Here is a 26021-nt window from a genome sequence, read left to right on the forward strand (position 1 = left end):
ATGTGGATATATTGAAACAACATCTCAAGACATCATTCAGGAAGCTTGGTGTCAAGTGGGTCTTCCAAATTGACAATGACCCCAAGCATACTTCCAAAGTTGTGGCAAAATGGACAACAAAGTCAAGGTATTGAGGTGACCATCACAAGCCCTGACCTCAATTCTTATAGAAAATGTGTGGTCAGAACTGAAAAAGCTAGTGCGAGCAACATGGTCTACAAACCTGACTCAGGTACACCCGCTGTGTCAGGAGGAATGGGCCAAAATTCACCCAACTTATTGTGGGAAGCTTGTGGAAGGCTACCCGAAACGTTTGACCCAAGTTAAACAATTTAAAGGCAATACTACCAAATACTAATTGAGTGTATATAAACTTCTGACCCACTGGGAATGTGATGAAAGAAATAAAAGCTGAAATAAAATTTTTTCTCTTATATTATTCTGACATTTCACATTCTTAAAATAAATTGGTGATCCTAAATGACCTAATACAGGGAATTTTACTAGGATTAAATGTCAGGAATTGTGAAACTGAGTTTAAATATATTTGGCTAAAGTGTTTGTAAACTTCAGACTTCAACAGTTTATGCAGATGATACAGTCTTATACTCAGCTGGCCCCTCCCCGGATTTTGTGTTAAATGCTCTACAACAAAGCTTTCTTAGTGTCCAACAAGCTTTCTCTACCCATAACCTTGTTCTGAACACCTCCAAAACAAAGGTAATGTAGTTTGGTTAGAAGAATGCCCCTCTCCCCACAGGTGTGAATACTACCTCTGAGGGTTTAGAACTTGAGGTAGTCACCGCATACAAGTACTTGGGAGTATGGCTAGACAGTACACTGTCCTTCTCTCAGTACATATCAACGCTGCAGGCCAAAGTTAAATTGACTTGGTTTCCTCTATCGTAATCGCTCCTCTTTCACCCCAGCTGCCAAACTAACCCTGATTCAGATGACCATAGATCAGCAGGTAAGGGTGCTCTCAAGAGGCTAGATGTTCTTTACCATTCGGCAATCAGATTTGCTACCAATGCTCCTTATAGGACACATCACTGCACGCTATACTCCTCTGTAAACTGGTCATCTCTGTATACCCGTTGCAAGACCCACTGGTTGATGCTTATTTATTAAACCCTCTTAGGCCTCACTCCCCCCTATCAGAGATATCTACTGCAGCCCTCATCCTCCACATACAACATCTGTTCTGCCAGTCACATTCTGTTAAAGGTCCCCAAAGTACTCACATCCCTGGGTCGCTCGTCTTTTCAGTTCTCTGCAGCTAGCGACGGGAACGAGCTGCAACAAACACTCCAACTGGACAGTTTTACCTCAATCTCTTCATTCAAAGACTCAATCATGGACACTCTTACTGACAGTTGTGGCTGCTTTGCGTGATGTACTGTTGCCTCTACCTTCTTGCCCTTTGTGCTGTTGACTGTGCCCAATAATGTTTGTACCATGTTTTGTTCTGCTACCATGTTGTGCTCCTACCATGCTGTGTTGTCATGTGTTGCTATGTTGTTGTCTTAGGTCTCTCTTTATGTAGTGTCATGGTGTCTCTTTATGTAGTGTTGTGTTGTCTCTCTTGTCGTGATGTGTTTTTTGTCCTATATTTACCCTATATGTTATATATATTTTTTAATCCCAGCCTCTGTCCCCGCAGGAGGTCTTTTGCCTTTTGGTAGGCCGTCATTGTAAATAAGAATTTGTTCTTAACTGACTTGCCTAGTTAAATAAAGGTTACATTTTTAAAAAGTGTGCAGGGGTAGTGTGTAGGGGTAGTATAAGTGAGTAAGAGGTAGTGTGCAAAGGGTAGTGTGTAGGGGGTATTATAAGTGTGTAGGGGGTAGTGTGTAAGGGGTAGTGTGTATGGGGTAGTATAAGTATGTAGGGGTAGTGTGCAGGGGTAGTATAAGTGTGCAGGGGGGTATTGTGTAGGGGGTAGTGTGTAGGGGGTAGTGTGTACAGGGTAGTATTAGTGTGTAGGGGGTAGTATAAGTGTGTAGGGGGTAGTGTGTAGGGGTAGTGTTTAGGGGTAGCATAAGTGTGTAGGGGTAGTGTGTAGTGGTAGTGTGTCGGTGTATTATAAGTGTGTAGGCGGTAGTGTGTAGGGGGTGGTGTGTAGTACTGTGTAGGGTAGTGTGTAGGGGGTAGTGTGTAGTGGTAGTATAAGTATGGAGGGGGTGGTGTGTAGTAGTGTGTAGGGTAGAGTGTAGGGGGTAGTGTGTAGGGGAAGTATAATTGTGTAGGGTGTAGTGTGTTGGGGGTAGTGTGTAGGTGTTGTCTGTGTGTCCAGTCTACTCCTAATCCCCCCAGGGGAATTAGCCTCCAGACCGCGCCTCGTTAAGCCATCTGACGGGAGCGAGCAGTTTGTCCTCCATCTCATTTTGCCTCACGCTTCTCTCTCTGCGTCACCATCGCAATGAACAGGTCCTCCTTGCGCTCTGGTGAGTACTCCTTGTGCCTTTCCCTTCTCCTCTTTCGCTCCCTCTCTCCTCTTCTTTTTTCTCTTTAGATAAAGAAAGGAATGGAGACTGTCAGTTTGGGTGTGTTCTGGCTGTAGTTGTTTAAATCCTTCGGGGCTGGGTGAGGGTTAGTGTTAGTGACAGGACTGGGAAGGGAAGGGAAGGAGAGGGCAAGGAAGAGAGAGAGGGAGAGGGAGGTGAGACTTGGTGAGAGAGGCCAGGTGCAGCAGGGTGCTGATCCAGCCATCTGCCTGCATACAGACACAGACCTGTTACCGTGGTGACCAAGACACCTGTTATGGTGGTGTTAAATTAAAGCTGTATTACTAGATATATGTCTGGAAACATCCAGACCCTACAGGGACACAGGGTTAACTACATAACTACAGCATACTAACTACACCTTACAGTAAGTACTATACTGGTACTATATTAATAAATATATGTCTGGAAACATCCAGACCACTCAGGAACACAGGGTTAACTACAGAACTACAGCATACTAACTACACCTTACAGTAAGTACTATACTGGTACTATATTAATAAATATATGTCTGGAAGCATCCTAGACCCTACAGTGACAGGGTTAGCTACAGGACTATAGCATACTAACTACACCTTACAGTACTATACTGGTACTATATTGTTATTATTATTTATTTAACCAGGTAGGCTAGTTGAGAACAAGTTCTCATTTACATCTGCGACCTAGCCAAGATAAAGCAAAGCAGTGCGACAGAAACAACACAGAGTTACACATGGAATAAACAACCGTACAGTCAATAACACAATAGAATAAAAGAAAGTCTATATACAGTGTGTGCAAATGGCATGAGGTGGTAAGGCAATGAATAGGCCATAGTAGCAAAGTAATTACAATTTAGCAGATTAACACTGGAGGGAGTGATAGATGAGCAGATGATGATGAGCAGATGATGGTGTGTAAGTAGTGATACTGGTGTGCAAAAGAGCAGCAAAGTAAATAAAAACAATATGGGGATGAGGTATGGGGATGAGGAGGTAGGGTGGGTGGGTGGGCTATTTACAGATGGACTATGTACAGCTGCAGCGATCGGTTAGCTGCCCTTTTTTGAAAAGGGCATGCTTATTTAAGATGGTGAGGAAATTACTTTTAAAGAACTACCAGGCATCCTCGACTGATGAGATGAGGTCAATATCCTTCCAGGATACCGGGACCAGGTCGATTAGAAAGGCCTTCTTGCAGAAGTGTTTTTGGGATCGTTTGACAGTGATGAGGGGTGGTCGTTTGACCGTGGATCCATAGCGGATGCAGGCAATGAGGCAGTGATCGCTGAGATCCTGATTGAAAACAGCATTGGTGTATTTGGTGGGCAAGTTGGTCAGGATAATATCTATGAGGGTGCCCATGTTTACGGATTTAGGGTTGTACCTGGTGGTTTCCTTGATATTTTGTGTGAGATTGAGGGCATCTAGCTTAGATTGTAGGACTGCTGGGGTGTTAAGCATATCCCAGTTTAGGTCACCTAACAGAATGAACTCTGAAGATAGATGTGGGGCAATCAATTCACATATGGTGTCCAGGGCACAGTTGGGAGCTGAGGGGGGTCTATAACAGGCGGCAACAGTGAGAGACTTATTTCTGGAGAGATTCATTTTTAAAATTAGAAGCTCGAAGTATTTGGGTATAGACCTGGAAAGTATGACAGAACTGTGCAGGCTATCTCTGCAGTAGATTGCAACTCCTCCCCCTTTGGCAGTTCTATCTTGACGGAAAATGTTGTATTGGGTATGGAAATCTCAGAATCGGCCTTCCTAAGCCAGGATTCAGACAAGGCTAGGACATCAGGGTTGGCGGAATGTGTGCTAAAGCAGTGAGTAAAACAAACTTAGGGGGGAGGCTTCTGATGTTAACATGCATGAAACCAAGGCTTTTTAGATTACAGAAGTCAACGAATGAGATTGCCTGGGGACAAGCAGGGCCTGGGTTTACCTCCACATCACTCGAAGAACAGAGGAGGAGTAGGATGAGGGTACGGCTAAAGGCTAGCAAAACTGGTCATCTAGTTCATTGGGGACAGAGAATAAAAGGAGCAGATTTCTGGGCATGGTAGAATAGATTCAGGGCATAATGTGCAGACAGGGGTATGGTAGGGTGTGGGTACAGTGGAGGTAAACCCAGGTACTGGGTGACAATAAGAGAGGTTGCATCTCTGGACACGCTGGTTATACTGGGTGAGGTCACCGCATGTGTGGGAATTGGGACAAAGGAGGTATCTGAGGCATGTACAGTGGGACTAGGGGCTCCGCAGTAAACTAAGACAATAATAACTATCCTTAACAACAGTATACAAGGCATATTGACATTTGAGAGAGACATAAAGCGAGGCATAAAGCAATCACAGGTGTTGATTGGGAGAGCTAGCTAAGACACCAACTGGTAAGACAACAACAGCTAATCAGCTAAGACAACAACAACAGGTAAAATGGCGATGAATGGACAGAGAGTGTCGGTGAACTACACTTAGGGCCTGAGTTTGAGGCTGGGGCCGACAGATAAACAAAGAAACAAAGTGAAGTACCGTGATAAATTAACAGTCAAGCAGGCATCAGCTATGTAGCCAAGTGATCATAGGGTCCAGGGGGCAGCAATAGAAGGAACAGGGAAGCTGCTAGGTAGGCGTTGCTACACTAGCACGCGGCAGACACAGCGTTTAAAGTTAGCAGGCCGGGTAGGTAGAAGCTTCTGCTCCAACATCCGGCAAAGGCCTGTTGAAGGCACAGCTGATGGAATTACGTCTGCGGACCAGTCGTGGTGGTGCGGCGGGGCGCCGTGTAGACGAAGGGACCGGGCCAGATGGGGAAAGAGGTATTGTAGTTGTGGTAATTTCATTTGCTAGCCGGGAGATGTGCCTGGCACAGGGCTAGCTTCGGGGCTGGGTCACTCAGTGGCAGCTAGCTAGCTGTGATGATCAATGGTCCAGGGTTTACGGCAGGAATCTGGTGTTGTAGTGGAGAAAAACAGTCCGAGGCTGGCAGGTATTATCCAGGCAAAAAAAATGGCTGGGGTCTGTGCAGAGGGTAAAGGCCGCTAGCAGTGGCTAACAATGACTAAATAGCTAGTAACTTAGCTAATTAGCTGGCTACCTTCTGATGAAAGTTTTGGCTATAGGGTCTATTGAGTGAGGCGGGTTACCGGAAGGTATATTTAATTTAAAAATGGAAAAGGAGATATATATATATATATTCAAAAAAGACGAAAAATACAAAAAGTAAACGAGAGGACAACAATCCACGTCTGCACTGCTACGCCATCTTGGATCAGAACATTAATAAATATATGTCTGGAAACATCCAGACCCTACAGAAACACAGGGTTAGCTACAGAACTACAGCATACTAACTACACATTACAGTACTATACTGGTACTATATTAATAAATATATGTCTGGAAACATCCTAGACCCTACAGGGACACAGGGTTAGCTACAGAACTACAGCCTACTAAATACACCTTACAGTACTATATTAATAAATATATGTGAAATCCACAGGTGGCTCCCTGCATTATACTTAACACAACATTGCTATTCACATTAACAGAAATCCTCACTGGAACGTGAGTTGTAATCTACTCCTCCATTAGGATGATAGATGTAATCTACTCCTCCATTAGGATGATAGATGTAATCTACTCCTCCATTAGGATGATAGATGTAATCTACTCCTCCATTAGGATGACAGATGTAATCTCCACCTCCATTAGGATGATAGATGTAATCTACTCCTCCATTAGGATGATAGATGTAATCTACACCTCCATTAGGATGATAGATGTAATCTACACTTCCATTAGGATGATAGGAGTACCTACTCCTCCATTAGGATGATATAAATCCTCATTATTTAGTGTAATGATGTTTCATTTGAGTGTAATTATTTACATGTATCCTACACTAACCCTAACAGGAGTGGAATGGATGTGGCTTGGCAATGTTAGCAAGAGCAGCTGCTCACCGAATTCACAGCTCCAACGCAGGCCACAAAACATCCGCTATGCAGGTGTCTGCTGTCGCCGGTTGATGCTTGTTCTGATTGAATCTATGCCTTAGTGTTTCTCAGGTGTTGATGTAGAATATTGTACAGTCCTAGTGGACTCATGGCTGGTGTCACAGATTACAGTATCTTTAGGGAAACTACCCACTCTGTGTGTGAGTTAATGATATTGACTATGAGCAGGGTTCCGTGTCTGTTAATAGCAGCAGGGTGTGTGTGAGTTAATCTTCTCTATTCCAGGAGAATGCTGCTGCTCTCTTCCCTTCTAATACTGGGATACAACCTCTGCTCTGCTGTGTGATGACATGTGTGGGTGTGCATGCATGCGTGTAATTGTGTGTGGGTGTGTTTGCATGTGGTGATAAAGAGTTAAAACTCCTGCTGTGACAATTAGTTCACTTCCCCTAAGGCAGAGGGTAAAGACGCTTATAGGTTATCACACACAAACACAAACACGCACGCACACAATTGAGCCCCCCCCCCCACACACACACAACAACAACTCTAATCACATTTGCCAATTTGTTGTTTGTTGACCCATCTCTACTATTTGTTGTTTGTTGACCCATCTCTACTATTTGTTGTTTGTTGACCCATCTCTACTATTTGTTGTTTGTTGACCCATCTCTACTATTTGTTGTTTGTTGACCCATCTCTACTATTTGTTGTTTGTTGACCCATCTCTACTATTTGCTGTTTGTTGACCCATCTCTACTATTTGCTGTTTGTTGACCCATCTCTACTATTTGTTTGTTGACCCATCTCTACTATTTGTTTGTTGACCCATCTCTACTATTTGTTGTTTGTTGACCCATCTCTACTATTTGTTGTTTGTTGACCCATCTCTACTATTTGTTGTTTGTTGACCGATCTCTACTATTTGTTGTTTGTTGACCAATCTCTACTATTTGTTGACCAATATCTACTATTTGTTGTTTGTTGACCCATCTCTACTATTTGTTGTTTGTTGACCCATCTCTACTATTTGTTGTTTGTTGACCCATCTCTACTATTTGTTGACCCATCTCTACTATTTGTTGTTTGTTGACCCATCTCTACTATTTGATGTTTGATGACCCATCTCTACTATTTGTTGACCCATCTCTACTATTTGTTGTTTGTTGACCCATATCTACTATTTGTTGTTTGTTGACCCATCTCTACTATTTGTTGTTTGTTGACCCATCTCTACTATTTGTTGTTTGTTGACCCATGTCTACTATTTGTTGTTTGTTGACCCATCTCTACTATTTGCTTATTTGCTATTTGTTTTACCCATTACCCAGCCAACCTTCCTGTTGGAGGTGAGAGTTAGAACTGGTTTCCTTTTGGGTGGTTAGAGATAGAGCTGGATTACTTATGGGTGGATAGAGTTAGTGCTGGTTGGTGTCTTGTTGGTGGATAGATTTAGAGCTGGCTGGTTTCTTGTTGGTGGATAGAGTTAGACCTGGCTAGTTTCCTGTTAGTGGACAGGGTTAAAGCTGGCTGGTCTCTTGTTGGGTGGATAGAGTTAGAGCTGGCTAGTTTCCTGTTAGTGGATAGGGTTAAAGCTGGCTGGTTTCTTGTTGGGTGGATAGAGCTAGAGGTGGCTGGTTTACTGTTGGTGGACAGGGTTAGAGCTGGTTGGTTTCCTGTTGGGTGGAAAGAGTTAGAGCTGGCTGGTTTCTTGTTGGTGGAAAGAGTTAGAGCTGGCTGGTTTCTTGTTGGTGGAAAGAGTTAGAGCTGGTTTCCTATTGGGTGGATAGAGTTATAGCTGGTTTTCTGTTGGGTGGATAGAGTGAGAGCTGGCTGGTTTACTGTTGGGTGGATAGAGTTAGAGCTGGCTGGTTTACTGTTGGGTGGATAAAGTTAGAGCTGGTTTCCTGTTGGGTGGAAAGAGTTAGAGCTGGCTGGTTTCCTGTTGGTGGATATAGTTAGAGCTGGCTGGTTTCTTGTTAGTGGATAGAGTCAGAGCTGGCTGGTTTACTGTTGGGTGGCTAGAGTTAGAGCTGGTTTCCTGTTGGTGGATATAGTTAGAGCTGGCTGGTTTCTTGTTAGTGGATAGAGTCAGAGCTGGCTGGTTTACTGTTGGGTGGCTAGAGTTAGAGCTGGTTTCCTGTTGGTGGATATAGTTAGAGCTGGCTGGTTTCTTGTTAGTGGATAGAGTTAGAGCTGGCTGGTTTCTTGTTGTTTGATAAAGTTGGAGCTGGTTTACTGTTGGGTGGAAAGAGTTACAGCTGGTTTCCTGTTGGAAGGAGAGAGTTGGAGCTGCTTTCCAGTTGGGTGTTTGATTTAGACTTTGTTTCCTGTTGGGTGGTTGATTTAGAACTGTTTACTTGTTGGGTGGATAGAGGTAGAGCTGGTTTCCTGTTGAGTGGATATTTAGAGCTGCTCTACTTTTTTTATTTTCTGGTGGATAGAAATAGATATGGTTTCCTCATGGGTGGTTAGCGTTTGGTGGATACAGTTAGAGCTGGCTGGTGTACTGTTGGATGGTTAGACTTGGAGCTCCTTTCTTGTTGGGTGGATAGAGGTAAAGCTGGTTTCTTGTTTTATGGATAGAGTTACAGCTGGTTTCATGCTGTGTGGACAGAGTTGGTGCTGCTTTCCTGTTTGTTGGTTAGATTTGGAACTGGTTTCATATTTATTTAATATATTTAGAGCTGGTTTCCTGTTGGTTGTACAGAGATAGAGCTGGCTGGTTTCTTGTTGGGTGTATTGAGATAGAGCTGGCTGGTTTCCTGTTGAGTGTATAGAGACAGAGCTGGCTGGTTTCTTGTTGGGTGAATATAGTTACAGCTGGCTTCCTGATGGATGGACAGAGTTTGAGCTGCTTTCCTTTTTGGTAGTTAGATTTAGAACTGGTTTGCTGTTGGGTGGCTAGAATTACAGCTAGTTTCCTGTTGGTTTGATAGAGTGAGAGCTGGTTTCCTGTTGGGTTGTTAGAGAAAGAGCTGGGTGGTTTCCTGTTGTGAGGATAAAGTTAAAGCCTGCTGGATTCCTGTTAGGTGGATAGATTTAGAGCTGGTTTCCTGTTTGGTGGGTTAGAGAAAGGTCTCCTGAGTGCGCTCCTGAGAGTTAGAGCTGGCTTCTTGTTGGGTGGTTAGAGATAGTGCTGGCTTGTTTCATGTTGGTGGAAAGATTTCGGGCTGACTGGTATCTTGTTGGAAGGAGAGAGTTGGAGCTACTTTCCTGTTGGTTGGATCGAGTTACAGCTGGTTTCCTGTTGGAAGGAGAGAGTTGGAGCAGCTTTTGTGTTTGGTCGACAGAGTTAGAGCTGGCTGGTTTACTGTTGGTAGATAAAGTTAGAGATGCCTACAGATTTTTACGGTTCGGTGGATAGAGTGAGAGCTGGTTTCCTTTTGGGAAGATAGAGGTAAATCTGGTTTCCTGTTTTGTGGCCAGAGTTAGAGCTGGCTGGTTTCTTGTTGGTGGATAGAGTTAGAGCTCGCTGGTTTCTTGTTGGTGAATAGAGTCAGAGCTGGCTGGTTTCTTGTTGGCGGATAGAATTAGAGCTGGCTGGTTTCTTGTTGGGTGGATAGAGTTAGAGCTCGCTGGTTTCTTGTTGGGGAATAGAGTCAGAGCTGGCTGGTTTCTTGTTGGTGGATAGAATTAGTGCTGGTTTCCTGTTGGGTGGTTAGATTTAGAACTGGTTTCCTGTTGGTTGGCTAAAGTTAGAGATGCCTCCAATACATTCCTGTTGGGTGGATAGAGCGAGAGCTGGTTTCCTTTTGGGTGGATGGAGGTAATGCTCGTTTCCTGTTTTGTGGATAGAGTTAGAGCTGGTTTCTGTTGGGTGTCTAGAATTATATCTTGTTTCCAAATTGGTGGATGGAGTTAGAGCTGGTTGGTTTCCTTCTGGGTTTAGAGAGTTAGAACAGGCTTCCTGTTGGGTGGATAGAGTTCGAGCTGCTCCCCTGGTTTCCTGGAGTGAGAAATATAACTGGTTTAACATTGGGTGGTTAGAGTTAGGGCTGGATTCCATTTTGGTGGTTAGAGTTAGGGCTGGATTCCATTTTGGTGGTTAGAGATAGAGCTGGAATCAATTTTAGTGGTTAGAGTTAGCGCTGTTTATTTGTTTGGTGGACAGAGTTAGAGATGACTAGTTTCCTGTTGGGTGGATAAAGAAATAGCTGGTTTCCCGTGAGGTGGTTAGAGTTAGAACTGGTTTCCTTTCGGGTGGCTAAAGTTAGAGATTCCTTGTTTCCTATTGGTTGGATAGAAGGAGTGCTGGTTCCATGTTAGGGGGTTTAGAGTTGGGTTCATTTTGGATGGCTGGAGTTAAATCTTGTTTCCGGATTGGTTGATAGATTTAAAACTGATAACTTGTTGGCTGGCTGGAACCTTGTTGAGTGGATTGAGTTAGAGCTGCTATCCTGTTGTGTAGATATACTTTCAGCTGGCTGCTTCCTGTTGGATGGAGAGAGTTTGAGCTGCTTTTGGTTAAGTGGTTCAATTTAGAGCTGGTTTAATGTTGGCTGGATAGAGTTAGTGCTGGTTTCCTGTTGTGTAGATAGAGCTGCTCGACTGGATTTATTTTGGGTGTTAAAAGTTAGATATGGTTTCCTGTTGGGCGGTTTGAATTACAGTTAGTTTTGAACTGGTTTCCTGTTGGGTGGGTAGTGTTAGAGCTGGTTATCTGTTGAATGGACAAAGTTAGAGCTGGTTATCTGTTGGGTGGGTAGTTTTAGATTAACTGTCTTCAAAGTAATGACCCGGGACGTCGGGGTTTGATATGAAAGCTTCTTTTAGTAATAATACTTGTTCACGTTACATTTAACAACTTTAGATTCTACAGAGCAATGCAAGCAAGATGCTAGCGGAAAATCAGCTTAATCACCTTGCACCTGCACATAACTGGCGCGTTATCTCTCTCATTCCTGTCGCAAGGCATTCTGGAACTTGCAGTCAAAAGAGTAATTCAATACTAACCAATACAATTACATATGTATATAACTGTAAAGAAATGTCTTTAGATACAGCTCAATGAATTAACTTAAACATTAACTCTGTAACACATTAAAGTTACACCCCCCCCCCCTCCCCGATGAACAACTGTGTTCATCTAGATCTCTAGGCAGTATATCAACTGAATCGATCTCCTCAACAAAGTCCCTGAAGCAGTACGAACTGAACATGATCTAACTAGGCCATCTTGGCCTGGAAACAGTTCCTCAATCTTTCCTAGTTTCCAGGTTTGTCTGGGTGTGTTATCTTCTCCAATGAGTACAACGTCACCCGCTTTCAGCTTTCAGTGGGCTGTGGTGTGTCACAGCGGTGTGCTTACTTTAGATCCAGCAAGTAGTCTCTTCGCCAACTGTTCCAGAAACTGGTCACAAGTCTCTGCCTGTACTTCCACCTGCGCGTCATTTCCCCCTTGTTTAACGTTGGGTGCTGAGTGTCAGCTGCTCCAGAGTGCATCACCTTCTCATGGTGGTACTGTATCAGAATTTCTGAGTATCTGTAGTTATTGGGCAGAACCCATGGGTGCTGCTCTCTGAATGTGAAGTTGAACTGTTGCAGTCTTCCTCCTACACTGAGTAGTTCATGTTCGTCCAGGAACGGTTTCAGTTCTCTGATTTTACAGTCATTGTTTAGGCTTTTTCCTGCCTTGAGTAGTTTGATATCCTGTCCAAAACTCTGTTGTTGTGTTACCTTAATCCAGGACTTTTCTGCATCGAACAGTTCGTCAGCAGTCAGTTCACCCTGCATCTTTATATCTGTACGAGCATTGGCTATGAATCTCTTTATCCAGGCGGTGACTCTGAACACTCTTTTCAGTTTGCTGTAGCTTTCAAGCTCCAACACAGGTTCAGTAATGTCTGTCCTGTTTGCTGCGAGTTGTACAGTAACCTGGCAACTGGACTTGAGTTCTATATTCACCTCTTCTGGAAACTTGTTATCATCAGTCTCTTCGGACTGATTGGGTGATGTCAGAATTCTGGGTCCATTCCACCATAGCTCGCTCTGTGTCAAGTTTCGAACAGTTTGTCCTCTTGTAGGGAGGTCAGCTGGATTAGTTTTCCCTTCAATATGTGACCATGACTCTGGATTGGTCAAGGACTCTCCGTCACTCTGTTTGCAACAAACTGTTTCCATTTCTGAGCTGAGCTGCAAATCCAATGCAGCACGATCATCGAGTCTGTCCACATGTTGATCTGTTTTTCTTCCATTTTCAGTGTGGTCATCAAGTTGTTTGCTAGTCTCGCTCCAATCACAGCTCCCATGACCTCCAGGCAGGGCAGCATCATTTTCTTATGTGGGGCTACCCTGGACTTGGATGTAACTAGACTTGTTGTTTCCCTGTCTTGTGACTCACCTTGCTACTGCACTGTAAGCCCTTTCACTTGCATCACAGAACACGTGTAGTTTCAGGGTGTGGTTATTCTGTGGCCGCATGTCTGTTCTGTACCACCTTGGTATGGTGAGCTGGTGTAACTGGGGTAATTCTGAACACCACTGTTATAATTCTCGTGTCAGATCAGGTGGTAATTCTTCGTCCCAGCTGAGTCCCCTCTCCCACATTTCCTGGAACATGCACTTGATCCTGATGGTGAAGGGAGTTAAGAAATCAAGAGTGTCGAAGATACGTGTAGACGTCTGCAGAACACTTCTCTTTGTGTTTTCCTTTTGCTTTAGAATGCTCAGTAGCGGCCTGAGGTCAAACACAAAGTCATCTGTTTCCGGTCTCCATACTAAACCTAAAACCAAAAACCTTCAGCACTAATCCTTGTCAACGGGTGGTCAGTTGTCGTATTCTCCTCCCATTTTGTTTTCAATTCAGGAGAATTGGTCATCGATTTGCAAAGGTCCATGTCACAAGGTAAGCCTCTTCAACATTGCGTGAACTTGCAATGAAGTCATCTACATAGAGTGACTCTCTCAGTATCTCTATAACTTCTGGTTGTTCTTTTTCATATTGTTTCAGGTGCTTCCTGATTGTAGCTGCCAGCAAAAATGGACTTGGGGAAGCTCCAAATACCACTCTTTTTATCCTCAGCACACGCAGCTCCTCTTCATTTTCTCCCTTTGGTGGGCCTGTGCGCCATAGAAATCTCACGCCGTCTCTGTCTCTCTCTGCTAGGGATATCTGCAGGAAAGCCTTTTTGATGTCTGCCATGAATGCGATCTCATGTAGTCTGAACTTTATCAGAACACTGAGCAGATCCGGATTCAGGTTTGGTCCTGTGAGTAGACAGTCATTGAGGGATGGACAGCCATCTTCATGGGACGAGGCATCAAACACCACTCTCAGTTTTGTTGTCACCTTATCTTCTCAGAGTACTGCATGGTGTGAGGTAAGTAGTATTTTACGTTGTCTGCACTTGATGCGTTGTCCTTGGGCACGTCCTCTGCCATATCTTGTTGTAAGTAGTCCTCTACTACTTCATTGTATCTGATGTACAATGTCACATCCTTCTTCAGTCTTTTCTTCAGACCTTCAAACCGTTTCTTGGCGATTCTATAGTTGTCTTGGAGTTCTGGCATTTCTCGTTTCCATGGCAACCATCTTTGAAGGTGGTTGTTTCCTCGAACCTTTGTAGAGCCTCGTTTTCCTCTGGGTTCTGTGTTTTCTCCCTTAGAATATCCAGAGACTCAAGCTACCAGAATGCATGCAGTTGCTTGGAGACTAGTGTGTCTTCATCAAGTGGGATGAACATGCAGATTGCCTCGGCGACATTTGACATGGACACGGGTCCCTGCACCGACCATCCAAAGGTGCTCTCTAAAGCAACTAGCGTCTCCGTCAGTCGCTCCACTCTGCCTGATACTATCTGCCAGTAGTAGTCTGCTCATATCAGGACAGAGTTCAGGATCATTGTCATCTCCTGGAAAGTCTGCAAGCTGCAGTCCCTTTCTATTGAGCTCATGTTGAATCTGTTCTCCAGGAACCTTCATCACAGCTGTGCACACTTGTGGGGTTTCAATTGCCTCTATATCTATTCTCTGCTGTTTGTCCCAGACATTCTCCAAGATTACTTTCACTGTGTTGCGATGGGATGTTGCTGGGGCAGAGGAGCCAAACGTGTGAAGAGTGAGTGCCTCTTGTCTGATTACTGGTAGCTTCAAGCCCTTCACAAGGTTTTCATGTATTGAACTTCTCTGACTGCCTCCATCTAGTAAGCAACGAGCTATCTTCCTGCCCTATGGGCCTTCTACCCATGCCTTTGCCATTTGTAGCAACAGTGTTCTGTCCATCTGGTTTCATCCTCACTGAATGGGGAATAACTGAGGAAACAGCATCTACAGAAACAGTAGGGAGTTGCACCTTATTCCTCTTACTGGTACACACAGCAATGTGATGTCTGCTTCCACATGTTGCACATGACACATCTTTGACCTTACAGAATTTTGCTATGTGTCTCTGTCCTAAACATACAAAGCATCTTCCCATTTTCTTTAGTCCCTCTTTTTATTTTACCTTTATTTAACTAGGCAAGTCAGTTAAGAACAAATTCTTATTTTCAATGACGGGCTAGGAACAGTGGGTTAACTGCCTGTTCAGGGGCAGAACGACAGATTTGTACCTTGTCAGCTAAGGGATTTGAACTTGCAACCTTTCAGTTACTAGTCCAACGCTCTAACCACTAGGCTCACTCTTTGTGCACCTGCCTTTGCGTGTAGCAATATTGTGGCCAGGGCAGTTTTCTGATTTGTGGTCTGCACTGTCACAGAATAGACAGTTTTGTTCCTTCTGACTGGCTGTATGCAGTGCTGCAACAGAGGGCATGCTGGGTCTTTTTGCTTTCATTTCATTGGATAAGCATGACTTGTTCCATGGTTTGCTCTCTTTCTGTTGGTTGCATGATCTTGTCATTTGTAGCGCTCTCTCCCTGCTCTGAACCTCCTTCTGTAGGAAACTGACGATCTCAGACACTTTCTATTCATCATCTACTCCCCTCTGATGACTATAGTCAAGAGCTATGTCCTCTGGAATCATCTGCAGTAAGATTGGGCATAGTAGGCTTCCATAGGTTTCTGACACTACACCCAGTGATTCCAGGCTCCTAATCTGAATTTCACATGAATCATATAGCTGCCTCAATGCATTTAGATCAGAGGATTTCTTCACAGGTGTGAGATTCAGCAGCTTTGACATATGAGCACTAATCACAAGGTCTTTCCTTACAAATCTGCTCTTGAGTAGAGCGATTGCATCATCATAGCTACTGTCTGTTAACATCAGTCCTGCTACTGCCTTTGCAGCTGGTCCAGTGAGATATGTTTTCAGAGAGATAAACTTCTCTTTATTACACAGTGAATCATTGTTGTGAATAGCAGTCTCATACTGGCTCCAAAACTCCTGCCACATACTGACATCTCCATAGAATTTCATAATAATCAACTTTGGTAGCCTTACTGATTGTCTCTGTGATCTGTTTGAGTTAGCGTCACTCACCTGTGCTGGTAGTGGATTGACGTCCTGTTTCTTCTTTATCACTCTTTGTGCACGGCTCTTCAGCATGATAATGCGCTCTTTGTAATCCTCCGTGCATGCAATCTCTGCCTCCAATCCGTCCAATGGCGTTAACTGTTCAATTCCACGATCAAGTTCAAACAAACTGTCCTCCTTAGCTGATAGCAATTCCAACAATGTACACAAGTGATCGGTATCCGGATTTCGGCACCAAATTTTAGATTAACTGTCTTCAAAGTAATGACTCGGGACATCGGGGTTCGATATGAAAGCTTCTTTTAGTAATAATACTTGTTCACGTTACATTTAACAACTTTAGATTCTACAGAGCAATGCAGGTAAGATGGTAGCGGAAAAGTCTGTTTAATCACTTTGCACCTGCACATAACTGGCGTGTTATTTCTCTCATTCCTGTCGCAGGGCATTCTGGAACTTGCAGTCAAAAGTGTAATTCACTTGTAATAAATTACATCTGTAAATAACTGTAAAGAAATGTCTTTAGATACAGCTCAATGAATTAACTTAAACATTAACTCTGTAACACATTACAGTTACAACAGGTAGAGTGAGAGTTGGTTTCCTGTTGAGTGGATAGAATTAGAGCTGGCAAGTTTCTTGTTGGTGGATCGAGTTAGAGCTGGCTGGTTTCCTGTTGGGTGGATAGAGTTAGTGCTGGCTGGTTTCCTGTTGGGTGGATAGAGTTAGTGCTGGCTGGTTTCTTGTTGGTGGATAGAGTTAGTGCTGGCTGGTTTCTTGTTGGTGGATAGAGTTAGTGCTGGCTGGTTTCTTGTTGGTGGATAGAGTTAGTGCTGGCTGGTTTCTTGTTGGTGGATAGAGTTAGTGCTGGCTGGTTTCTTGTTGGTGGATAGAGTTAGTGCTGGCTGGTTTCTTGTTGGTGGATAGAGTTAGTGCTGGCTGGTTTCTTGTTGGTGGATAGAGTTAGTGCTGGCTGGTTTCTTGTTGGTGGATAGAGTTAGTGCTGGCTGGTTTCTTGTTGGTGGATAGAGTTAGTGCTGGCTGGTTTCTTGTTGGTGGATAGAGTTAGAGCTGGCTGGTTTCTTCTTTGGTGGATAGAGTTATTTCTCGTCTCCCGTTGGGTGGTTAGATTTAGAACTGGTTTCCTGTTAGGTATTTGTATTTATTATGGATCCCCATTAGCTGCTGCCTAGGTATTTACACAAACAAGATATTTACACAAGTCAAGTGTTTTATTTCATAATTGTCAGCTAGCTACAGTTGAAGTTGGGAGTTTACATACACTTAGGATGGAGTCATTAAAACTCGTTTTTCAACCACTCCAAAAATGTCTTGTTGACAAACTATAGTTTTGGTATGTCAGTTAGAACTTCTACTTTGTGCATGACACAAGTAATTTTTTCCAACAATTTTTTCCAACAATTGTTTACAGACAGATTATTTCACTTATAATTCACTGTATCACAATTCCAGTTGGTCAGAAGTTTACAGACACTAAGTCAATTGGAGCACTATGTTACTTCCCGCGCCGACAGAGATGGCCGCCTCGCTTCGCGTTTCTAGGAAACTATGCAGTTTTTTGTTGTTTTACGTGTTATTTCTTACATTGGTACCCCAGGTCATCTTAGGTTTCATTACATACAGTCGAGAAGAACTACTGAACATAAGAGCAGCGTCAACTCACCATCAGTAAGACCAAGAATATGACTTTCGCGAAGCGGACCCTGTGTTCTGCCTTTCACCCAGGACAACGGAATGGATCCCAGCCGGCGACTCCAAAAAATTACTTTGAAAAAGGGGAAAACGAAGCGGTCTTCTGGTCAGACTCCGGAGACGGGCACATCGTGCACCACTCCCTAGCATTCTCCTCGCCAATGTCCAGTCTCTTGACAACAAGGTTGATGAAATCCGAGCAAGGGTAGCATTCCAGAGGGACATCAGAGACTGTAACGTTCTTTGCTTCACGGAAACATGGCTCACTGAAGAGACGCTATCCGAGACGGTGCAGCCAGCTGGTTTCTCCACGCATCGCGCCGACAGAAACAAACATCTTTCTGGTAAGAAGAGGGGCGAGGGCGTATGCTTTATGGTTAACGTGACGTGGTGTGGCCAAAACAACATACAGGAACTCAAGTCCTTCTGTTCACCTGATTTAGAATTCCTCACAATCAAATGTAGACCGCATTATCTACCAAGGGAATTCTCTTCGATTATAATCACAGCCGTGTATATTCCCCCCCAAGCAGACACATCGATGGCTCTGAACGAACTTTTTTTGACTCTTTGCAAACTGGAATCCATATATCCGGAAGCTGCATTCATTGTAGCTGGGGATTTTAACAAGGCTAATCTGAAAACAAGACTCCCTAAATTTTATCAGCATATCGATTGCACAACCAGGGCGGGAAAAACCTTGGATCATTGCTATTCCAACTTCCGCGACGCATATAAGGCCCTGCCCCGCCCTCCTTTCGGAAAAGCTGACCACGACTCCATTTTGTTGATCCCTGCCTACAGACAGAAACTAAAACAAGAAGCTCCCGCGCTGAGGTCTGTTCAACGCTGGTCCGACCAATCTGATTCCACACTCCAAGACTGCTTCCATCACGTGGACTGGGATATGTTCCGTATTGCGTCAGACGACAACATTGACGAATACGCTGATTCGGTGTGCGAGTTCATTAGAACGTGCGTTGAAGATGTCGTTCCCATAGCAACGATTAAAACATTCCCAAACCAGAAACCGTGGATTGATGGCAGCATTCGCGTGAAACTGAAAGCGCGAACCACTGCTTTCAATCAGGGCAAGGTGACTGGAAACATGACCGAATACAAACAGTGTAACTATTCCCTCTGCAAGGCAATCAAACAAGCTAAGCGTCAGTATAGAGACAAAGTAGAGTCGCAATTCAACGGCTCAGACACAAGAGGTATGTGGCAGGGTCTACAGTCAATCACGGAATACAAAAAGAGAACCAGCACCGTCACGGACCAGGATGTCTTGCTCCCAGGCAGACTAAATAACTTTTTTGCCCGCTTTGAGGACAATACAGTGCCACTGACACTGCCCGCAACTAAAACATGCGGACTCTCCTTCACTGCAGCCGACGTGAGGAAAACATTTAAACGTGTCAACCCTCGCAAGGCTGCAGGCCCAGACGGCATCCCCAGCCACGCCCTCAGAGCATGCGCAGACCAGCTGGCTGGTGTGTTTACGGACATATTCAATCAATCCCTATCCCAGTCTGTTGTTCCCACATGCTTCAAGAGGGCCACCATTGTTCCTGTTCCCAAGAAAGCTAAGGTAACTGAGCTAAATGACTACCGCCCCGTAGCACTCACTTCCGTCATCATGAAGTGCTTTGAGAGACTAGTCAAGGACCATATCACCTCCACCCTACCTGACACCCTAGACCCACTCCAATTTGCTTACCGCCCAAATAGGTCCACAGACGATGCAATCTCAACCACACTGCACACTGCCCTAACCCATCTGGACAAGAGGAATACCTATGTGAGAATGCTGTTCATCGACTACAGCTCGGCATTTAACACCATAGTGCCCTCCAAGCTCGTCATCAAGCTCGAGGGACTGGGTCTCGACCCGTCCCTGTGCAACTGGGTACTGGACTTCCTGACGGGCCGCCCCCAGGTGGTGAGGGTAGGCAACAACATCTCCACCCCGCTGATCCTCAACACTGGGGCCCCACAAGGGTGCGTTCTGAGCCCTCTCCTGTACTCCCTGTTCACCCACGACTGCGTGGCCACGCACGCCTCCAACTCAATCATCAAGTTTGCGGACGACACAATAGTGGTAGGCTTGATTACCAACAACGACGAGACGGCCTACAGGGAGGAGGTGAGGGCCCTCGGAGTGTGGTGTCAGGAAAATAACCTCACACTCAACGTCAACAAAACTAAGGAGATGATTGTGGACTTCAGGAAACAGCAGAGGGAACACCCCCCTATCCACATCGATGGAACAGTAGTGGAGAGGGTAGTAAGTTTTAAGTTCCTCGGCGTACACATCACAGACAAACTGAATTGGTCCACCCACACAGAAAGCATCGTGAAGAAGGCGCAGCAGCGCCTCTTCAACCTCAGGAGGCTGAAGAAATTCGGCTTGTCACCAAAAGCACTCACAAACATCTACAGATGCACAATCGAGAGCATCCTGTCGGGCTGTATCACCGCCTGGTACGGCAACTGTTCCGCCCACAACCGTAAGGCTCTCCAGAGGGTAGTGAGGTCTGCACAACGCATCACCGGGGGCAAACTACCTGCCCTCCAGGACACCTACGCCACCCGATGTCACAGGAAGGCCATAAAGATCATCAAGGACAGCAACCACCCGAGCCACTGCCTGTTCACCCCGCTATCATCCAGAAGGCGAGGTCAGTACAGGTGCATCAAAGCTGGGACCGAGAGACTGAAAAACAGCTTCTATCTCAAGGCCATCAGACTGTTAAACAGCCACCACTAACATTGAGTGGCTGCTGCCAACACACTGACTCAACTCCAGCCACTTTAATAATGGGAATTGATGGGAAATGATGTAAAATATATCACTAGCCACTTTAAACAATGCTACCCAATATAATGTTCCCTACATTATTCATCTCATATGTATATGTATATACTGTACTCTATCATCTACTGCATCCTTATGTAATACATGTATCACTAGCCACTTTAACTATGCCACTTTGTTTACATACTCATCTCATATGTATATACTGCACTCAATACCATCTACTGTATCTTGCCTATGCCGCTCTGTACCGTCACTCATTCATATATCTTTATGTACATATTCTTTATCCCCTTACACTTGTGTCTATAAGGTAGTAGTTTTGGAATTGTTAGCTAGATTACTTGTTGGTTATTACTGCATTGTCGGAACTAGAAGCACAAGCATTTCGCTACACTCGCACTAACATCTGCTAACCATGTGTATGTGACAAATAAAATTTGATTTGATTTGAGGTGTACCTGTGGATGTTTTTCAAGGCCTACCTTCAAACTCAGTGCCTATTTGCTTGACATCATTGGAAAATCAAAAGAAATCAGCCAAGACCTCAGACAAAAAATTCTAGACCTCCACAAGTCTGGTTCATCCTTGGGAGCAATTTCCAAACACCTGAAGGTACCATGTTCATCTGTGCAAACAATAGTATGCAAGAATGAACACTATAGGACCACGCAGCCGTCACACCGCTCAGGAAGGAGACACGTTCATCATGAGGATGGAAAATTATGTGGATAGATTGAAGCAACATCTCAAGACATCAGTCAGGAAGTGCTACCAAATACTAATTGAGTGTATGTACACTTGTACACTTGTGATGAAAGAAATAAAATATGAAATACACTGCTCAAAAAAATAAAGGGAACACTAAAATAACACATCCTAGATCTGAATGAATGAAATATTCTTATTAAATACTTTTTTCTTTACATAGTTGAATGTGCTGACAACAAAATCACACAAAAATGATCAATGGAAATCAAATTTATCAACCCATGGAGGTCTGGATTTGGAGTCAAACTCCAAATTAAAGTGGAAAACCACACTACAGGCGGATCCAACTTTGATGTAATGTCCGTAAAACAAGTCAAAATGAGGCTCAGTAGTGTGTGTGGCCTCCACGTGCCTGTATGACCTCCCTACAACGCCTGGGCATGCTCCTGATGAGGTGGCGGATGGTCTCCCGAGGGATCTCCTTCCAGACATGGACTAAAGCATCCGCCAACTCCTGGACAGTCTGTGGTGCAACGTGGCGTTGGTGGATGGAGCGAGACATGATGTCCCAGATGTGCTCAATTGGATTCAGGTCTGGGGAACGGGCGGGCCAGTCCATAGTATCAATGCCTTCCTCTTGCAGGAATTGCTGACACATTCCAGCCACATGAGGTCTAGCATTGTCTTGCATTAGGAGGAACCCAGGGCCAACCGCACCAGCATATGGTCTCACAAGGGGTCTGAGGATCTCATCTCGGTACCTGATGGCAGTCAGGCTACCTCTGGCGAGCACATGGAGGGCTGTGCGGCCCCCCAAAGAAATGCCACCCCACACCATGACTGACCCACCGCCAAACCGGTCATTCTGGAGGATGTTGCAGGCAGCAGAACATTCTCCACGGCGTCTCCAGACTGTCACATGTGCTCATGTGAACCTGCTTTCATCTGTGAAGAGCACAGGGCACCAGTGGCGAATTTGCCAATCTTGGTGTTCTCTGGCAAATGCCAAACGTCCTGCACGGTGTTGGGCTGTAAGCACAACCCCCACCTGTGGACGTCGGGCCCTCATACCACCCTCATGAAGTCTGTTTCTGACCGTTTGAGCAGACACATGCACATTTGTGGCCTGCTGGAGGGAATTTTGCAGGGCTCTGGCAGTGCTCCTCCTGCTCCTCCTTGCACAAAGGCGGAGGTAGTGGTCCTACTGCTGGGTTGTTGCCCTCCTACGGCCTCCTCCACGTCTCCTTATGTACTGGCCTGTCTCCTGGTAGCGCCTCCATGTTCTGGACACTACGCTGACAGACACAGCAAACCTTCTTGCCACAGCTCGCATTGATGTGCCATCCTGGATGAGCTGCACTACCTGAGCCACTTGTGTGGATTGTAGACTCCGTCTCATGCTACCACTAGAGTGAAAGCACTACCAGCATTCAAAAGTGACCAAAACATCAGCCAGGAAGCATAGGAACTGAGAAGTGGTCTGTGGTTATCACCTGCAGAACCACTCCTTTATTGGGTATGTCTTGCTAATTGCCTATAATTTCCACCTGTTGTCAATTCCATTTGCACCAACAGCATGTGAAATTTATTGTCAATCAGTGTTGCTTCCTAAGTGGACAGTTTGATTTCACAGAAGTGTGATTGACTTGGAGTTACATTCTGTTGTTTAAGTGTATATCATTCCCTCTATTATTCTGACATTTCACATTCTTAAAATAAAGTGGTAATCTTATTAACTGACCTAAGAGAGGGCATTTTTACTAGGATAAATGTCAGGAATTGTGAAATACTGAATTTAAATGTATTTGGCTAAGGTGTATGTAAACTTCCGAATTCAACTGTATATGTGAATCGGAATAATCCAGCTAGCCAGCTACCTAAAACTAATGTTGTTTACGTATATGGCCAACGTTAGCTACAAATTCTTACATTAGCAAGCTAGCTTCCAATTCCTTGTCAGTTAGACTGCGATCTACAACACCAAAATTGGTTTTCTGGGCAGTTAAACATCCCAAAATGAACACAATGTATTTATTAATATATCATTATAAACTATTGTAGTCAGGCAACATATGATATGTGGATGGACAACATTCTCATTCTGAGTTCACATTGTCTCACTTCAGCACAAAACCAGCCGGGATTGTTTTCAATAAATTATTCATTTTTTTGTGTGGTTGTGTCACATTATGTAAACAATCCTGGGAATATTTCAGTTGAAGCTTTGATGCTTTGAAATGTGTACAAACAAAGTATGCATCTAAAAATTTGCCTCCGTTCCCCGTTTTACATACTTTGAATTGGACTGATAATGCGACCGTTCCATGCTCCAATTTAGGAAGAATGCATTTTGAGAAACACCCAGTGTCACCTTTCTCCCAAGATGCAATTTTCACTTGGACAAATGGTAAATACTGTACGTTGGTTTCTACATTTGGCCTAATGATAAATACATTCGTTTCTCCACTTGGCCTAATGGTAAATACATTGGAGAGCAGGGTTCCGGTCCCAACTGAGACACAGGGATGGATAACAAAAACAACAGTTCAGATATTGTCTGTCTATCAACTATTTGTGTGTGCGTGCGCGTGTGTGTGTGTGTGTGTCACCCTGACAGAAGCGTGGAACGGCACGGAGCGTATGCGTGTTGCCAGGGCGATGGGTGAGTCATCATCTGTCCAATCTGAGAAGCTTCGCTCATTGGCTTGCTCGCTCTCTGAGATGGGGTTGGATAATGGAAATCCCCCGGGCAGCGCGAAGCAGCCTACCACGGTACAATCTTTAATCCCTAACTCCTGACCTTTAACCTCTAGTCCCTGACCTCTAACCCCTGACCCCTAACCCTTCACATGTATCTTCAATTTGGAGACTCCATTGCTGTTTTACTAAATACTAGGCATCTGCTTTACTGAAGATATTACCAACCATTACTTGTTTGCTCCGTCCTTGTTTCCTCACCTCCTTCTTAAAACTAATTGGAAGAGGAGGTTCATTGGAGGGACCTTGAATCCTCTCCTCAAATGCGCATTAAGAGGGAGGTGAGGCATTGGAGGAAACCAGGACAGAGGATACAAGGATTTGATATCTGATAACCTTTTCAGACAGCCTTAGTGATAGTCTGTACTGTTATCTTTCAGCTATTATTGAAACAGGTGTACTGTTATCTTTTATCTTTTAGGTATTTTCAAAGTCTGGTCCCAGATCTGATTGTCTGCTCTCTTGACAACTCAACTCAACTCAAATCAAATCAAATGTATTTATAAAGCCCTTCTTACATCAGCTGATATCTCACAGTCCTGTACAGAAACCCAGCCTAAAACCCCAAACAGCAAGCAATGCAGGTGTAGAAGCAGAAAAACTCCCTAGAAGGCCAGAACCTAGGAAGAAACCTAGAGAGGAACCAGGTTGTGAGGGGTGGCCAGTCCTCTTCTGGCTGTGCCGGGTTGAGATTATAACAGAGAATGGCCAAGATGTTCAAATGTTCATAGGTGACTAGAAGGGGTCAAATAATAATAATCACAGTGAATGTCGAGGGTGCAACAGGTCAGCACCTCAGGAGTAAATGTCAGTTGGCTTTTCATAGCCGATCATTCAGAGTATCTCTACCGCTCCTGCTGTCTCTAGAGAATTGAAAACAACAGGTCTGGGACAGGTAGCACGTCCGGTGAACAGGTCAGGATTCCAGAGCCACAGGCAGAACAGTTGAAACTGTAGCAGGAGTACGGCCAGGTGGACTGGGGACAACAAGGAGTCATCAGGCCAGGTAGTGAGGCATGGAGAGAGAGAAAGAGAGAGAGAGAGAGAGCGTGAAAGAGAGAGAGAGTTAGAGAGAGCATACTTAAATTCACACAGGACACCGGATAAGACAGGAGAAATACTCCAGATATAACAGACTGGCCCTAGCCCCCCAACACATAAACTACTGCAGCATAAATACTGGAGGCTGAGACAGGAGTGGTTAGGAGACATTGTGGCCCCATCCAACGATACCCCCGGACATGGCCAAACAGGCAGGATATAACTCCATCCACTTTGCCAAAGCACAGCCCCCACACCACTAGAGGGATATCTTCAACCAGCAACTTACCATCCTGAGACAAGGCCGAGTATAGCCCACAAAGATCTCCGCCACGGCACAACCCAAGGGGACGTGACAACCCAGTCAGGAAGATCACGTTAGTGACTCAAACACTCAAGTGACGCACCCCTCTCAGGGACGGCATGGAAGAGCACCAGTAAGCCAGTGACTCAGCCCATGTAATAGGGTTAGAGGCAGAGAATCCCAGTGGAGAGAGGGGAACCGGCCAGGCAGAGACAGCAAGGGCAGTTCGTAGCACCAGTGCCTTTCCGCTCACCTTCACACTCCTGGGCCAGACTACACTCAATCATAGGACCTACTGAAGAGATGAGTCTTCAATAAAGACTTAAAGGTTGAGACTGAGTCTACGTCTCTCACATGGGTAGGCAGACCATTCCATAAAAATGGAGGTCTATAGGAGAAAGCCCTACCACCAGCTATTTGTTTAGAAATTCTAGGGACAGTAAGGAGGCCTGCGTCTTGTGACCGTAGCGTACGTGTAGGTATGTACGGCAGGACCAAATCGGAAAGAGAGGTGGGAGCAAGCCCATGTAATGCTTTGTAGGTTAGCAGTGAAACCTTGAAATCAACCCTTAAGCCAGTGTAAAGAGGCTAGCACTGGAGTAATGTGATCACATTTTTTGGTTCTAGTCAAGATTCTAGCAGCCGTGTTTAGCAGCTGTGTTTATCTGAAGTTTATTTAGTGCTTTATCCGGGTAGTTGGAAAGTAGAGTATTGCAGTAGTCTAACCTAGAAGTGACAAAAGCATGGATAAATTTTTCTGCATCAATTTTGGACAGAAAATTTCAGATTTTTGCAATGTTA

The 26021-nt window shown here is 44.6% G+C and overlaps 1 protein-coding gene across 1 annotated transcript in view; it reads left to right on the forward strand.

Moving 5' to 3' along the window:
- The first annotated feature begins 2284 nt into the window (after positions 1–2284).
- Positions 2285–26021, forward strand: part of LOC116375772 (anoctamin-1-like) — a 214212-nt gene continuing 190475 nt past the window's right edge. Inside the window, exons 1-2 of the mRNA XM_031832859.1 lie at positions 2285–2447; positions 23736–23890. Coding sequence (XP_031688719.1) covers positions 2423–2447; positions 23736–23890 — 180 coding nt within the window. The 5' untranslated portion in view covers positions 2285–2422. The remainder of the gene's footprint in view (positions 2448–23735; positions 23891–26021) is intronic.

The sequence above is a fragment of the Oncorhynchus kisutch genome, linkage group LG10, assembly GCF_002021735.2.
Source record: "Oncorhynchus kisutch isolate 150728-3 linkage group LG10, Okis_V2, whole genome shotgun sequence".
NCBI classification, from domain to species: domain Eukaryota; kingdom Metazoa; phylum Chordata; class Actinopteri; order Salmoniformes; family Salmonidae; genus Oncorhynchus; species Oncorhynchus kisutch.